Source organism: Canis lupus, chromosome 12 (genome assembly GCF_011100685.1).
Source record: "Canis lupus familiaris isolate Mischka breed German Shepherd chromosome 12, alternate assembly UU_Cfam_GSD_1.0, whole genome shotgun sequence".
Classification (NCBI taxonomy): Eukaryota; Metazoa; Chordata; class Mammalia; order Carnivora; family Canidae; genus Canis; species Canis lupus.
Window position 1 is genome coordinate 49,926,523 of NC_049233.1, and position 18,282 is coordinate 49,944,804.

The following is an 18,282-nucleotide window of genomic DNA, read 5'->3' on the forward strand; positions in this document are numbered from 1 at the left end:
TAGTAAGCAGATTATGCTGAAAAATTTATAGGATCACTAAATTGGGTGAATCAGCCCAATAAACAGCCAAAAACCCCCAAAAAACCCACTGTAAGAATGAACAATGATTACAGTGATAATTACATTTGTATGTAGCGTGTGTACTTCACATGCACTAAGCAATCTACTGTAAGCATTAAAATGATATTACAATCTAATTTTGGTTTTAGGTGCTGACATCTTTCAGAAATGAAGAAATCTATATAGCCTCATAGTATGAATTTTGCTACTCTAAATACTAAAAATAACTTATTTCTTGCCTCTTTTGTATAAATAAATCTTTTTGCTTTTCACACTATAGTAAAACTATGCTAACTCACAGGAAAACATTTTAAATGAATAGTTTTAAGCCAGTGTATTCTACACATGAACTTAAAAAAGAGACATTATTTGGTTAATTGTATAATTTAACATTTGCTAGTTCATTCACTTTTTAATTGAATTTTATGGCAAAATAGCTCTACTCAAGTGACCAACTGCACGGTAAATTTCTCTCTCAGGTGGCTAGAAACAAAGAAACAAAATACTTTAAATTTGCCAAAAAGAAAATAAATAGGCCATAATCAGAATCTGATTACTAAACATATCTGAATCTTCTGGACAGCCATACTTCCTAACATACAAATCCCACATCTTTAATCAACTTTTCTCATTTAAAATATAACTTAATATTTTCATACAGAAACCTGTTATGAAACTTGCAGATCTCTCTTTTATAACTTGAGGTACAGAGATGTAAAAGAAATTAAACAAGTTTATCAGTTACTTGCCTTTCTTAGTATTATATTTAAACCAAATTACCTGCATTCCTTCTAAGGCATGCTCATTTAAACTTAGGCTGTCAATTTTTAATTGCTAGGAAACTAATACAAAGCACAGTTGATTCTTGTTATTCTTGGTCTTTATGTTCTATACAGTTTGTGACGACTGGACTAGTGACTGCTGAATCATTGCTCGTAGGTGCAGTCAGGGTTAGGTTCCTATGAACCTTAGTGTCAACTGATCAATATATAACCTTGTTTTATTATGTGTTTCTGTTTAAGATACTTTATTTAATATATATTGGACATTCATTAACATTGAACTCATGGAACAGCACTATAAATCATGCCTGAATAAAGATTAGCCAGCACATGTATTTTCTAAGACATGTCACAGCCTTGTTATAAATAGGAACACTAGAAAGCACTTCAATGCTGCTTCTGGAGGCCATCTTAAACAGTGAAATCACCAACAAAAAGCACATAAAAAAATAGGAAAAAAAAGCACTAAGTAGAGAGCAAAATAAGAAGGCAGTGTGTTGTCTTATTCCTCAGTTAGGAACATGTGTTGATGACTCAAAATTTTTCCCTGCTCTGTATATGGCTGCAAATAACCATGAAAGCACCAAGAATACTGGTTTTAGGGTTAAAAATAGTCAGGTTTTTATAACTGCAATTGGTGGAATATGAAAATGAGGACTGACTGTATATATACTTGAACTTGCATAGAACAGTGCTAGACAATACAAATTGCTATTAAGATCTAGGGCTATATTTGTTTACTAACTCCTTAGACTTTACTACAGTTGACCTGTGAATACTGGTTTGAATTACAGAGGTCCACTTAAATGCGTATCTTTTTTTTTTCTTTTTTGGATAAATACAGTACAATACTATAAATGTATTTCTCTTACTATTTTCTTTTCTCAAATTTATTTTAAGGATACAGTATATAATACATATATAAAGTAGGTGATAAACAACTGTTTATGTTATGACTAATGCTTCTGGTCACTTAGTAGTTAAATTTGGGGGAGCCAAAAGTTACATGTGTATTTCCAACTGTGTGGGATGGTCAGTGCCACTAACTTCTGCATTGTTCAAGGGTCAACTGTATATGCTTTATAATATGTACTATGCAGAAATAAAACTGTGGAAACAGCATAAAGCCATAAACACACACCGGATGTACATGGAGTAAGAAGGCAGATTATCAATCGCAATATGATTTTGTCATTTACCTTCAAAAACTTCAGGTGCCATCCAAGCAGCACTCCCCTTGTTATTGGTCATGTGTGTCTGAATGTCACAGGCTGTACCAAAGTCACAGATTTTTAAAACTGTCCCCCCTGCAACCAGCAGTAAGCTGTTTACAAAAAATCAAAAATAAAGGTTGTAAGACCAATACTTGATTCCTACAATAAAAGAAGAGACATTTGTGGTAATAGAAATGGTTAAGCACAATGTCATCATTCAACTTCCAACCAGTTTCCTGGTCACTCTAAGAGCTTAATGGTTCAGACGAATATTTGTAAAAATTAAATGACCCTAACCTAGTTCTCTTGGGACCAAGACTGCTAGGCCAAAAGTTTGATGTCTCCATCTCTATCTCCATAATCTTTACTGATTATACATCTCTCTGGGAGAAAATAAAACATAGGGTTTAAAAAAAGTCCTATCAGGTAAACATTATATGTCCTGAAAGGGAAGTAGGTGGATATCAATACCTTTGTAAATCACTTGCCCCCTAAACTTAATCTACCTATTGCAGTGTTTTTTAAGCTACAGGCAGAAACCTACTCATAAAATCTAAATCTTAAAAATCTGTATTTTTAAAAGATTTTATTTATTAATGAGAGAGAGAGAGAGAGAGAGAGAGAGAGGCAGAGACACAGGCAGAGGGAGAAGCAGACTCCATGCAGGGAGCCCGATGTAGGTCTCAATCCCAGGACTCCAGGATCACACCCTGGGCTACCCTGGGCTGAAGGCAGATGCTCAACTGCTGAGCCACCCAGGAGGGATCCTCTAAATCATAAAAATCTATATCAGAGATCTGGAAACCTAGGTCACAAAATTGATTCAGTAGACTATAAAAGCATTTAAAAAAATAGAATAGAAAATATCAAAGTACATCACAACTAGTAAAATGAAATACTGTTTGATGTATGTTGTTTTAGTCTTATACACATTAGTATGTAAACATGATAGACTGTGAAGTATCTCTTATTATGGATCATTGTCCAAATGTTTATAAACTATTTTATTTTTATTAACCTTATGGTGAACAGAAATGAGTTGTTAGATTAACCTAATGTTGCCAGACTGGTTAGCTGCTCACTGACCCCATTTCCTTTCCCTCCTGGACATAAAAGATTTTCTTTTCTTTTTTAAAGATTTTACTTATTTATTCATGAGAGACACAGAGAGAGAGAGAGGCAGAGACAGGCAGAGGGAGAAGCAGGCTCCATGCTGGGAGCCTGACATGGGACTCGATCCCCGGTCTCCAGGATCAGGCCCTGGGTCGAAGGAGGCGCTAAACCGCTGAGCCACCCGGGCTGCCCAGAGGTTACATTTTCTAGACTTGAGTAGTTAGGTGTGGCTATATGACCATTCTAGTCAATGGGTTGTAGATGGAAATGTACTTTGCTTTCAAGCCTGGCCATAAAAATCTCTCACATACATATATTCCTTTTCCTTTCCTCATATGCCACTGAATGCAGAGGCTTTTGAACTACAAGACAGAAGGAGCCTGGGATCTTGAGCCACCAATGTGAAAACTGCTCACTAATCAAAAACATTTCTTTTGGACATCATATGAGTAAAAAAAAAACAAAACAAAAAACTTGTACTTTGTAAAGCCATGATATTTCAGAGCTTATTATAACAGTGCCACTCTAACCAATATAAGAAAATGGTATAGAAATGGATGTAGCTATCACAAAAATCTAATATATTTGATATTAGCCTAGCACTAAGCAGCAAAAAAAGCTAAAACTGGAAAAGACAGAGATTCATTAGTGACATGGTAAAACATTTGGTAAAATTTGTCTCCTATGACAAATTTGTGGCCTTAAAGGACTGGAAAAGCTGGCTGCTTCTAGACTCCAAATAGCAGGAAAGAAGACTGACAAAGGCCCATTAAGACTCAGTACTGCAGCAAAGAATAAATTAAGAGAAAGTATTTCCCACTAAAACTTGACGGCTTCAAGGTGCCTCTACTCAGTTGAGAAAAAGCAGTGTGGCCAGAAATTAAATAAACCAGGTTCAAGATTCTGTCTAAAAGGAATTATAGTAATAGTTACAGGTACATGAAACGGACAGGAACCAAGGAGATCAAAAGCCTACTTTTGAGGAAATTAAACTGCCAAAGGAACCACAAATTCCTAATTAAAAGTTTTTGATTGTTTTGAGTCTTACAACAATCCTCAGGACCCCAGATCTACATAAGCAAGGTGCGGGTTGTGAAAACTGTACAAACTCTGAGGAGAGTATATGCCAATACCCACATCTGACATTGTATGAAGAATGCATTGAGAAGGAATTTACTAAAGGGTGAAGCTTGGAGTCATGACCAATGGATAAGGGAGTTCCTTTCCAAGGGCTGAAGCAAGGTTTGATCAAGACCCCGTTCACAAATCCTGGGCAGAGGGACTAGACAATGCCAAGACTTCATCCCTATAGACGAGTTACTGTGGTATGCTTCCACGCTTTCCTTTTCCCAGTGGAAACTTTTACTGATTATCCTGTCTTTCTGTTATTATGTATTGTGTGAGTTGGAGAGGGCGAGGTGACAGATAACTTGTCCTTTTAATTCATTTGTTTCTAAACTATGGGAGGCTACATCTAGACCAGCTGGAGGACCACATGTCATCTTGAAATGCTCATCCTGGACAGTGAATTGGATGGTGACTGGAAGAGCCTTTGGGATGTTTAACTGGCAACAGTAAGTGGTTCTAACCTGTGGTTAGAGGAGTAAATACTCTGGGTAACTGGGACTGGCCAGCTGCTCATAAAAGCCATCTCCTTCTTCCTCTGGGGGCATACAAGACATTTCCTAACCCCTCTAGGAAGTTACAGTTCTAAGATTGAATTGTGGCCACTGATATGTGATTAAAGGGAGGGTCATTTCTAGACCTGGCTCAAAAAACCTCTCATGTGATCTCCATTCTCTTTATCTGCTGGCTAAATGATTAAGTTGCCAAAGCCCTGGAGGATGGCAGAAGTACAAGATGGAGGAAGCATAACTGGGTCCTTGAATGACAATACGGAAGATCATCTGCCAAACAGGAACAACTGTTTTGGATTTCACATGCACAAGCAATAAATTTCTACTGTGATAAGCCCAGTATTAGCTACAGCAGCTGGTGTTAAAACAACTAATATTCTTAGCTATTATGATTCCTTTAAAGAAACTGATACTCAGAGTCTTAGGTTTTTTAATATCCCAATGTAACTTATTACTACTATAGAGACTGAAATCAACATAAGAAAGTATTAAAAGAACTATAAAAGTAAAAGACAATTTTTATTAGCTTATTAAAAGAGTTAAACATTTAAAAATAAATATGTAACTCACTTTCTGTATCATTACCTAAAAGGCTTACAGTCCTCAGGGTTATTCTGTAAACTAGTAGAAATAATTATTTATTTTAAATCCCCTTTAACCACCTTCTCTTACATGCATAAATGTATTTTTGTTTTATACAGTCAACTTTTATTTTAATGTGTTTCACCATTCCTTCTTGAATCTTATATTTGTCCTATGCAATCATTTTCTTTCTTCCCAAATACCTTCAATTAAGGTCCATTTATAGTAAATTCTCTCAGGTTTTGTTTCAAAACATCTTGAATTTGCACCCTTCTCCTTAAAAAATAATTTAGGGCAGGTACACTTTTTTTTCTTAGCTCTGTGAAGTTATAATTCCAGTTTTCCAGCTTCCACTAATGGTGCTGGAATATACCCTTCCGTCTGTCAATCCTTTGTAGGTAATCTCTTTCCTGATTAGCTGATTTAAAAATCTCCCTTTTGTTTCTGTTGTTCTGTAGCCTCACTAACATGTGTTATAGGGTAGATTTCATTTATCCCTGTTTAGAAATCATCTTTGTCCAGAAAATTCCTGGTCAGTCCCTCCTGAATTATACTCTCTCCATCTTATTTTCTACTGTAGTTCTGTATTGTTAGTCCTGTCTTTCCTTTCTCTGTTCCTTAATCTATCATTTTTCTCCTTTACTTATTTGGTTGTGTTGCATTCTGGGTAACTGCAGATATATCTTATAGCTTGCCAATTCTCTTGTCATGTATTTCAGATCCCCTATTTAAAAATTTTAATTATTCCTAAATGTTGTATTTAGTCCTTTTGGCCATTTTGAGTAATTTATTCCTTGCATATTTTAATTCTTTTTTTGGGTAAATAATATAGGCATATTTACATCATATTTCAAATATTTGAAGTCTAAATATTTGAGAGCTTAATTCTGCTTTGTGTTATTTCTGCTGACTTTTACTCATGGTAACTTGGACCCTTATGGGTGTGGTAATTTTTACTGTGGCTTCATATTTGATTAATTTTAATCTGGAATAATTAAAGGCCTGGACTGAAGGCACAGGACTTTTAAATGGGAGCTTCATTACTATCAGATGCCCTGGGACACTACCAATCCCAAAACACTTTTATTGTCTTGTTGGGATTTTCTTAAGTGTGCAAGTAGGGCAAATCCAAATTCACAACAAGAGGGGAGATCTCTGTTAAGAAATAAAAGTTTGCTTAAGTAAGAAAACTGGTATTTTTTTCTAGCCTACTTTTAAGTTGTTCCCTCTGGGAATACTAAATTTATGGAGAGATCTCAGTTCTGCTATTTTACCTGGTACAGAACAAAAGACTTATCTCCAATTACACAAGAGCCATTAAAACCGGGGCTTTATATTTTTGATACTGACAGAAGCTCACATACAGTCCCTTAGCTTTCATGCTTGGATTGTATTCTTTTAGGATTCTGTTCTTTCCATTTTTTGCCCTGATGATTTCCCTTATTTTCTTGTAAGATCACCTATGTATGTAAAAGGATGTTTGTTGTAATATGCAGTATCTCTGGGTGTTTGTTGTAGGACGGTTTTTCAGTTGATCTAGTTTGCCATATTGCTGGAATGTCAAAATTCTTATTATGTGAGCATTAAGAATCAAGCCACATTTCCATATAATCTCTATCACAGGTTGTTAGGATTTAAATACATAGATATTGTGGCTTAACTTTATGTGCTTTGTAAACTAGGGTATGAAACCTTGTCACTATACCAGTCAGTGTGTGCCAAGGTAAGTGGCAGGGAGCCTACAGAGCCCCAGGTTAAAACTAGCACTTCTCCTTAGACCATCGTTTTTACTCAGTCTTAAGTATTTTTAACATCTGAACATTGACTTTAAAACAAATTACATAATATATGAAGTTGAATGCAAAATTTGCATGCAAAATCCAAAAAAGATGATTATTTGGGCTCTCTCTCCCTACTCTTAAAACTACTGAGGTTGTATTTTATCATAACTTTGTTCAGGGGCGGGGAGAGGAATTTGAGAAGCACCAACTTAGGGCATTAAAAACTTTGCAGAATCTCAAAACATCAAATAATTCAGTAGCAGTATATTTTCTAAAAACAGCCATAAAAATCAAGTCTTCCAAGTCTAAGATTATTTATAAGATCAAGAATAGTTTCGAGTATTTACCAAGAGTAACAGGGAATATTATTTATTAAAAATAGAACGGTAAATATCTGAATATAGTGATATGAAAAGATGTCCATGTAAGTGAAAAAAGCAACATTATATAAAGTATAAATCATACATGATTAAAAAAACAAAATAGTGGTTACCTTTGAGGAGTAGAAACAGGAAGCAGGAAAGACTCGCTTTATATTCTTCTATTTGCATTTGTTTTTAATCATGAACATATATTATTTGAAAATAACTACATATTTATTTATTCATCTATTTTAAAGAGTTTATTTATCTGGGAGAGAGAGAGAGAGTGAGAGAGAGGGAGTGTGTACGTGCACACAAGTGGGGTGATGAGAAGAGGGAGAAGCAGATTCCTGAGCAGGGAGCCCAATGATGCAGGGCTTGATCCTGGAGGCATTCCGGGATCATGCCTGGAGGCAAAGGCAGCCACTCAACTTGACTGAGCCATTCTGGTGTCCCAAATAGATATAATTTAATTAAAAAGGTAAAATAAACGTATACAGGAGAAGGAAAAAATGGTCCTGATTTTAAATGTCCTTATTTATTTTTTTAAAAGATTTTATTTATTTATTCACAGAGATACAGGGAGAGGGAGAAGCAGGCTCTATGCAGGGAGCCTGATGTGGGACTCTATCCCGGGTCTCCAGGATCACGCCCTGGCCTGAAGGTGGCACTAAACCACTGCGTCACTGGGGCTCCCCAAATGTCTTTATTTTTAAGATACTTCTAAAAATGTTTAATCTCAAAACTGTTTCTTATGTTCGAAGTGTGTGTGTGTGGGAGGAGCATAACTTTATTACAGTTAAAATAACTTAATGAAGGGCGCCTAGGTGGCTCAGTGGTTGAGCATCTGCCTTGGGCTCAGGTGGTGATCCCAGGGTCCTAGGATTGAGCCCCCCTCAGGCTCCTTGCAGGGAGCCTGCTTCACCCTCTGCCTATGTCTTTGTCTCTCTCTCTCAGGAATAAATAAATAAAATCTTTAAATAATAAAGTAACTTAATGGAAGGTTTCCAGTAAATTTTCTGAACTTAAGATTCTGATTTTCCTAGGTGCTATACCATCCAAGTTCAATCACCAAGTAGTATATACCCTTACTTAGGTTTTCCTTTGGATGACAAACAGAAATAAGGATAATTTGTACTATCACACTGTAGTAATATTCAACAGCAGTATTTGGGGGGGGGTGTTCATGGAAATTACAGTTTTTATAAATTCTTTGTATATAATTTTATATTAAAATTCTAACTAGAAAGATTATTCAGAAATCAGTTTCTTTTTAGTCCAAATGACTAGGATAAATAAACCAGATAAACAACTATACAGATCTCATGTCAAAAATACTTCTATGAAAACTGAAGTGGAAAGAATGCTAAATGCAATTTACTTTTAGATGCATTTCAACAAAAAATTGCCTGTTTTATTGTTCTTGTTCCAGCTCTAACTATTCTTTACCCAGAAAAGAACTGTAAAACTGGTTTTCCTCGTTTTATTACCTAGTAGATTCAAGTTAATTTTTTCTGAATGACTTTTATATTAATGTTATTATAATTAGTACTCCTTCACTCATAAGATTTTAATAGGTCACCAGCAATGAACATGACATTCAAGACTCACTGAAATATGAACCTAAATTATCTTTGTAGGCTTACATTCACACAGCTGGGACCAAAACCACATTTTTATTTTTGGAGTACATGCAAACAAACCTGCAAAAGATGAATAAAATAGGGGCACAAACACAAGTTGAAATTATATAAAATACCTAATCAAATCATCACGTGCCTTCTTTATACACCATTCTCTGGAACACTCTTCCTTAATACAGAATCCACAGGTTTTCCACTGACAGTAATATAGTATGTGTGCTTGTGTATACAATTTATATATGAAAGCATAGCCATTCCAAAGACTTTTCTTTTTTCCAGTACATTCTGAGAAATCAATTCTAACTCTAAAGCCCAAAGTGTATACTGGGTGTCCTAAAAACAATCTGCAATACTATAGAACGAGTACAACCATAAGGATGCCTAAGAGGAATGAATGACCTACGCTAGACTTCCTACAACTATACTGATGGTATCTATTAGCAAAAGGAAGAGTCTGTATCTACAAATGATTTAAGTAGGACATATCTAAGTAGGTTGGTTAAATAAATCTAACATTTATGGACTTATGGCATATGGGTAGATGGAGAATGAAGGTAGTCATTTCAGTTGTATAATTATGGAATAGAAAAGATGTTGGAAAACTGAAATGACTTCCTTTTGTGAGGTATTTTCATGTATATTGTTTAACAATAGTCAGTTATTCCAAAACCAAAATATGACCTAATGCAGAAGAAACAAGATACTTTTGGGAGTTCCATCTGATGGTTTCTGGCTCTTCCAAGAAAAAGATGCCTGATGCTTGCCTGTATCCTCTGAATCATTAGTCAATTTGTGGCTGGATAAGAGCTATGATTCTCATGAATTTGTTTTGATAATTCAGCTGTATATTAATTAAGAGGAGCAAAAGATGATTCAATCTTCGTAAACAGGAAAAAAAGATGAAATGATTTCTTCTTCATTGGCCAAGATAGGTAGCTACGGCAATAGCCTCAAGGAGTCAAGTAAAAAAATAAAAGAATCATGAATCTGAGTCTTAAACATTATTTGACCAGGGACCTAGGGAAACAGAAATCAGTTTATTTTTTTTTTTTTAGAAATCAGTTTAAGTCTGAGAGTAGGAATAATGTACACTAGTGAGAACAGCCATTGCAAGAGCTGAAAGCTATGTAGAACGTATTAGATTAGACATAAGAGTGACAAGTTGTACCCAGACAGGACACTTTAATGCTTTAAACCTGTATCAAGAGAATGGAATACTTGAGACTGATTTCCTAGGGGAAACCTCTTATATGAGGACTGATGTAGTGGCGGGGGTGGGGAGTGAGAGAATGGCATGTGGACTTTTTTTTACTATCACAAGTGGATAAAGAAAAAAAAAAATAGAGAGGAAAGGGGAAAATACCACATGTATGTTTTCTTTATTTAAGTACCTATGCAAACAAAAAACCCCCAAAGTATTAGCCTGTTAATGTACTTATTTAGGGGAGTTTTAAAGTCCTATGATCCTTAATAAGGAGAAATCCAGAATATTTTCAGGTTCTACCCAGATGCCAGACACGTCCATTTTCCTTCCTCTAAAATGGCAAATAATAACCACTCTGTAAAATATTGTAGAATGTCTATTATATATGGACATTGTACTAGTTATTAGGAATATAGTGGGGAATAATATAAACTTGGGGACTGTCTAGGGGCAACAATAGATACAGCAGGCACAAAATAAGATTTACAGGCTAACCAATTATAGAAGTATGCCAATCAATGGCAAGAGTTATTAAAATATAACAAAAATATGACTAAAATTAAAATCCTACTAAAGACAGTATTTTAAAATGCAAGCTTAGATAAATGACTAAATAACAAAGGTGAGTTAAAAATAAACTCTTTCAAACTAGCCAAAAGGGAGGAGAAAAGAGAAAGTCAAGTGCAACAATTAGCTTGAATTAGGAAGTGGGCAGGGGTTGGGGCAAGATAGACAGAGAGAGAGAGATGGAGACAGACATCACACTATTAGAACTTACTTTGGTGGTTTCAGGTCCCTGTGAATTAGAGCTTTGGGTTGCATGCTGTGAAGATAAGCCACTCCTTGGGAACACTGTAAACACCAACTCATTGCATGGGCAGCAGTATAATATGGCAATGGTTCAGCACCATGCAGCACTGCAAAAGAAAGGCACAAACTAAAAAGAACTTTATTGCATATAACAAAAGACACAAGGTGAATGAGAGCACTATTGGGACACAGGACTGGGTATTTTTCTACACATGCTCCCATCAGTCCTGCTTTTAATTCTTTTCTAAATATAAAGATGGAAATATCTAATAATTTCAAATAGAGAACTACCACACAAGTATCTAAAATGTAATAGTACCTCTATCAAATGTTATACACACTCTCTAGCAAAATTAATATGAATTACTGCACTTTTCCGGCTTAAAAGATGGTCTTTCATAATAATATAAATTATAGGCAATGTGATAGCACTGAGATACAGAGTAGTATGGAAGGAAATAAAACAATGTGCATCAAGATGTATATAATTATGCTTTCTACAATAGCTAAAAACTAGAAATAGTTCAACCAAATAAGACAACCAAGTGTTAGAGATACCCATTAACTATGATGAACACATGGGCATTAAATATAAATGAAAATTTAAATAAACCGTTAATTAAAAAAATAAAATGCAACAATTTATTTTATATAAATGCAATCATTAATATATTTACTATATGGCTGGTGTCTCTTAAGAGTGAAAAATCTCTGTTCTATAAAAATAACTAAATGACCTTGTTTCTTTGTTATAATTAAAATGTTTTGTGAAGTGCGTTTTCGCAATTTTATTTTTTGTAAAGAGAGCAAATTAAGTAGTAAGAGAGGGAAGAAAGTACAGTTAAAGAGTTCTCAAATAAGGAGGCTCAAAGATAAGAGTGGGCAAATGAAAAACATGAAAAGTATGAAGATATTTTAAAATCTATTTAAAAAGCAAATTTTACTTTACTTAAATGCTTTTAACATTATGAAAAGTACCATCAATTGAAAAGATTGATAGGCTTCTAAATTTCACATACTAATGTTGCAGCATCTTATCTTTTCGTTTCTAATCTTTAACAGATTTTTCTTTTAAATTACCTCCTTTTGAGATTCTGAAGGTAGTAAACTGTGAAGAACATTAAGTAACTAACAATGTATATTAAAAGCTTTTCAATGATTTTACTCTACTATATAAAGACAGGTCTAATGACACTCACCATTATATAAAGAGCCCCCTTCAGCATATTCCATCACAAGACACACCTAAAAGAAACATGTCAGTATAATTAACCACAGGGCTATAGCATCTTAGATGACTTGAGAGAACTTAGTTCAATCTGTAATTTTATAAATGCATTAAAAATTATTCTTTTGGTCCCCACTATGTAAATGGTACTAATGGAAAAAGAAGGCCCTATGATCTAAGGCCTTGTCTTGTAGGGGCCCACTACAAAATTAGTATGTAATAAATAACATAATAGATATTATAATATATAATAAGAGTGGAGGTGAATGTAAAAACAATCGCAAAACCTTTGAGAACTTTCAGTGCTGAGTAGACTCTGTCAAGGAATGTCATAAACCTCATAAGATGAGGTTAGTGGACAGGACCATCCAAGATAATGCCTCCAACATACTATGTTGCTAACAGACAGAAACAAATAAAGTGTAATTTTTTTGGAAATAATATAACAGATCAAAATAGGTTCATAAGCTACACACCTGCAAACATTTACCATGTCAATATTTATAGGTAGGTGACAATGAAAAAATGACAAACTTACTGGATTCAAGCAGGCTCCATATAGCTTTACAATATTAGGATGGTTCACACGGGATAACTGTCGAAGCTGTAACAAATTAAAGTTTCTTTTAAAAGATGCTAACTTTTGAGAATTGATTTCATAGCATCATTACAATTTTAGGGTGTACAAAACATTAGTTTAACCATTCAACAATCATTATTCACTATGTAGCAGGCACTGTGGTCATAAATGCCTACCCAGAATGACAAAGATTCCCTGTCCTAGAGCTCTCATGCTTTACTTGGGAGACAGACGTAAACAATTAAGGCAAAGTGCAAAGTACTATAACAGGAGTATTGAACAAGCCATGGTAAGTACAAATAAAAAAAATAAACTTCAACTAAAAACGTTAGGACACCATCCCAAAGATGGCACTGAGCTTAGTTATCCAAAGCAGAAGAAGCTATGTTACCGTCACCACCTTCACAGCTATGGCTGATCAGTCTACCAAACTCTGTGCCAGGCCCTGGTCAGCACTTTATACATACTGTATAATTCTCACATTTTTATTATTATATGCTTAAATAATAATACAGTCTGAATTACCTGTACGTATTAACTTTGATAAAAATTTTTTTTATCCTAGCTATCTTTCTAACTCCTAATTCCTAGCATTTAATACATATGCTTTTAGCTAGTTTTGTGAAAGTGCCAATGCACTCTTAGACCTTTACCTAAATCATAAACAAAAATCATGAATAAGGCAAGGCTGAGGCCACTCTTGGAGTATACTACTAGAGATCATCTTTTCTTCATGAGGACCCCAAACTATCAGCATTTCTTTCTTTCTTTTTTTTTTTTTTTTTAATTTATTTATTCATGAGAGACACAAAGAGAGAGAGAGGCAGAGACACAGGCAGAGGGAGAAGCAGGCTCCATGCAGGGATTCTGACGTGGGACTCGATCCCAGGTCTCCAGGATCACACCCTGGACTGAAGGCAGGCGCTAAACCGCTGAGCCACCCAGGCTGCCCACTGTCAGCATTTCTTAACTCATTCAATTAATTACAAAAATCCACTTCATCAAATCCCAACTCACTTCTCATTCTCCATGTTATACATTTAAAAATACCATAAAGTATATTTTCAAATTATAATTAAATTTAATCACATATAAATTTAGAAAGGTCTGTAAGGTAAAGAACACTTACCCATTGGCCAATGAGAAAAAAAGTGATAAAACCACTAATTTAAGGAACTACTGCGATCTAATATACAAAATAGTACAAAATTAATAAAGAATAAATCTGATAATTACTATTGATTACTGAATTCATGATTATTGAATTCTCCATCATCAAATCTGTAAGAGAACAGTTGTAGATTTTCATGCTAAATGAGAAAAAAAAATCAAATTTGAAATTATTTCCCTGTAAAGTGATCTCATTTGAATTTCTAAAAATATTCAGCCAAAAATGAATGCATAAAATTTTCCTTCTTAATTTTAGATAACAGGAAAGAATACTATTTCTTTTCTATTTTAAAATTTAAATCCTATGCCTTGAAATAGATCTGAATTACATAGATGAGACTGTATTTTAATTCAGGGATGAATTCATTTATGTAGTTAAGAGTCTTTGCCCCAATTTTTAATCAGAATTAAGAGTGTGAATGAAAAATGTTTCTACGGCATTATCTTTGGTTCAATAAAATTGCTTAGGCTCAAGTACAGAGAAATTATAATTGGGAAACAACTTTTTCATATTAAATCCATAGAGTATCGTAGGTAAATAATTACACATTGGAAACATCTCAACTTACCTCTACAATAAAAGCTTTCCTCTCAGATTCACTTTCTATTTGTTTAATAGCAACATCTTTTGCTCTCCACTTAGCTTTGCAAACTACTCCAAAGGCTCCTCTTCCAACAACCTGAGTTAAAACAAAACAAATAAACAAACACCCATGATAATTAGAAATAAACAGATCTAGCCCAACATACAACACGGAAGCCTACTTCAAAGACTTATTGAAAGGTTTTAGAAATCATCACTATCTGGATTTGCCACTGAGCAAGTGTAAAGTTCTTAAAGTGAGGAAATGATGAACTTATCTCTATCTTTGAAAGTTTATAGAATAGACAGCTCTTCACTATCAGATAAAACCAAAACATCAAACAACAAAGACTCCCTGGAGCAAGAAAACAAATTAAAACAGGCAAGATGAATGGCAGAGGATAGAAAGATGATGTTTGGGAAAACAAATATAAAAAGAACTTACTATCAATGTTTTAAGCTATCATATTCATGAAATTAAAAATAGCTTTTGAATAATTCAGTAGGGGTATGAAATGGAGGGAAAAGTATAAAAATATAGATGCTATAAGACTGGCCATCGTGAAGGCAGACAAAACATGTATTACCTATACAATGGAATACATTCATCAAGAGAAAAAAATGAACTAATTGATACATGTTACAATATGGATGAGCCTCAAACACACTATGCTAACTAGACACAAGAAATCACATGCTGTATGATTCCATTGATATGAAATATCCAGAAATCCACAGATAGGAGATGAGTAGTTGCTTGGAATGGAGTAAAAACTGGGATTAAGGGCAGCCCTGGTGGCTCAGTGGTTTAGCACCACTTCAGCCCGGGGTGTGATCCTGGAGACCTGGGATCAAGTCCCACATGGGCTCCGTGCATGGAGCCTGCTTCTCCCACTGTGTCTCTGCCTCTCTCTGTGTGTCTCTCATGAATAAATAAAATCTTAAAAAAAAAAACAAAACTGGGATTAACTGTAAATGGGTATAACTCAATGTCAAGGGGATGAAAATATCTGAAAACATATTTATGGTGATGGTTGTATAACTTGGCAAATTTGTACAAATGACTAAACAGTCCAAATGGGTGAATTTTATGATATGTAAAATATCTCATTAAAGTTGTTTTTGCAAGTTATAAAATGAAGATTGGCCATCTACTGTTGACAGCTAAGTGATGGGTACCTTATGGGTTCACTGCTTTCTCACACTATACTTTCTACTTTTACCAATGTTTGAAATTTGCCATGATATAAAATCAACAAAAGAATAGCTTTTGATACTTGTAAAACAAAATCATTAGATGTTTATCATTGTAAAGGACCTTAGTTAAGTGCCATCTACTCCAATTTTTCAGCTTCCAATGTATCTAAGTACTTTGTGTCACAAAGCTTTTTGCTTAAGTGAAATATCTACCTCTCTGTACATCTCTCGTTTATGATGTACTTTCTGTGTAGTGCTTTACATACATTACCTCATTTACACAACTACAAGAGACAGGTACTAATGCTATTCTTATTTTACTGTAAAGCACCTAGTATTAAAGAAGTAAACTGCCCAAGGCTACATTAGTAAAGACTTAGTGCAGTTTGATGCCAGAGACTTTAACACCAGAATGTTAGGAATCCTAATATATGTACACATATATTTCTATTCTATGTCAGAAAGGTAACAGTTATCTTTCCTTGGAGGAGGAGTTTTCACTTCAGATAAACTTACAAGAACAAATCCCTGGGCACAAAGCTCTTTTGTAACAAAGCTAGCTATGGCTAAGGTGATCAGATAACTTATTATTTTCATCGGAATGCTTTCTAGCATAAGAAGGAAGTGCTAATTACCAGGACAGTAGCTGTAAACTGGGATGTATGGCCACTCTAGCCATAGTTCAAATTCTTTTTTTTTTTTTTTTAAGATTTTATTTATTTGTTCATGAGAGAGACACAGAGAAATGCAAAGACATAGGCAGAGGGAGAAGCAGACTCCCTATGGAGAGCCTAATGCAGGACTCAATCCCAGGACCCTGGGATCATGACCTGAGCCCAAAGCAGATGCTCAACTGAGATACCCAGGTGCCCCACAGCTCAAATTCTACTTCATACATTACACAAAGTAGTATAGACATTTTTCATGTTAAATAATGCATAAAATCACCCAAATGGTTAACCATGTGCCATTTATTGAATGTTTACCATGTGCCAAGTACTAGTCTATGTGCTAATCATGCATTAACACATTTAATTCTCCTCCATTTTATTTTATTTTAATTTTATTTTATTATCTCTAAGTATTTTTTAAAAGATTTTATTTATTTGTTCATTAGAGAGAGAGAAAGAGCGAGAGCGAGAGCGAGAGGCAGAGACAGGCAGATGGAGAAGCAGGCTCCATGCAGAGAGACTGATGTGGGACTTGATCCCGGGACCATGGGATCGTGCCCTGGGCTGAAGGCGGTGCTAAACCGCTAAACCACCTAGGCCGCCCTATCTCTAAGTATTTTTTATTAAGTTTTTAATTTTAATTCCAGAATAGTTTACACAGTATATTACTTTCAGGTATATAATATAGTGATTCAAAAACTATACATTATTCAGTGCTCATCACTCTTTAATCCCCATTATCTACTTCACCAATCCCATCTCCCACCTCCCCTCTACTAACCATCAGTTTGTTCCCTAGAGTTAAGAGTCTGTTTATCTTTTTATTTTCCCTTGGTTCATTTGTTTTGTTTCTTAGGTTTCACATATCAATATGTGAAACCATATGGTATTTGTCTTTGACTTATTTTGTTTGGCATAATACTCTAGCTCCATCTAGGTTGCTGCAAATGGCAAGATTTCATTCTTTTTTATGGCTGAATAATATTTCAGTGTGTGTGTGTGTGTGTGTGTACATGACATCATCTTTATCCATTCATCAGTCGATGGACACTTGGGCTGCTTCCATATCTTGGCTACTGTAAATAATGCTGCAATAAATGTAAGGAGGCCCATGGATCCCTTGGAATTAGTGTTTTCATTTTTTTGGTAAATAGTAGTACAATTACTGGATCATAGGGTAGTTCTATTTTTAACTTCTTAAGGAACTTCCATACTGTTTTCCACAGTGGTTATAACAGTTTGCATTCCCACCAACAATGCATGAGGGTTCCTTTTTCTCCATATACTCCCCAATACTTGTTTCTTGTTTTTGATTTTAGCCACTCTGACAGATGATGTGAGGTGATCTCATTACAGTTTTGAATTGCATTCTCTGATGATGAATAATGTTGAGCATCTTTCCATGTGTCTGTTTGGCCATCTGTATGTCTTCTTTGGAAAAATGTCTGTTCATGTCTTTGACCCATTTTTTAATTGGGTTGTTCTTGAGCACTGAGTTGTATCTCTCATAAGAGAAAGAAACCACATCAGTCATTTGAACTAGTCATCCAGCTATTTTAACATGAATGGTTATTGGCTAACCCTGGCAACATCAGAGTATGGGAAAGAGTACACACAGGCTCTAAAACTCAACAGACTTGAGTTTGAATATAGGTTCTGTCTACC

General features: G+C 34.8%; 1 protein-coding gene across 2 annotated transcripts in view; it reads right to left on the reverse strand.

Annotated features, from left to right (window-relative positions):
• MAP3K7 (mitogen-activated protein kinase kinase kinase 7) overlaps nt 1–18,282 on the reverse strand; it is a 69,188-nt gene that overhangs the window by 38,861 nt on the left and 12,045 nt on the right. For both annotated transcript variants that reach the window (XM_038554740.1, XM_038554741.1), the window contains exons 2-6: nt 14,736–14,846; nt 12,955–13,020; nt 12,388–12,433; nt 11,157–11,295; nt 2,042–2,166 (exon numbers count right to left, since the gene is read on the reverse strand). In XM_038554740.1, coding sequence (XP_038410668.1) covers nt 2,042–2,166; nt 11,157–11,295; nt 12,388–12,433; nt 12,955–13,020; nt 14,736–14,846 — 487 coding nt within the window. The remainder of the gene's footprint in view (nt 1–2,041; nt 2,167–11,156; nt 11,296–12,387; nt 12,434–12,954; nt 13,021–14,735; nt 14,847–18,282) is intronic.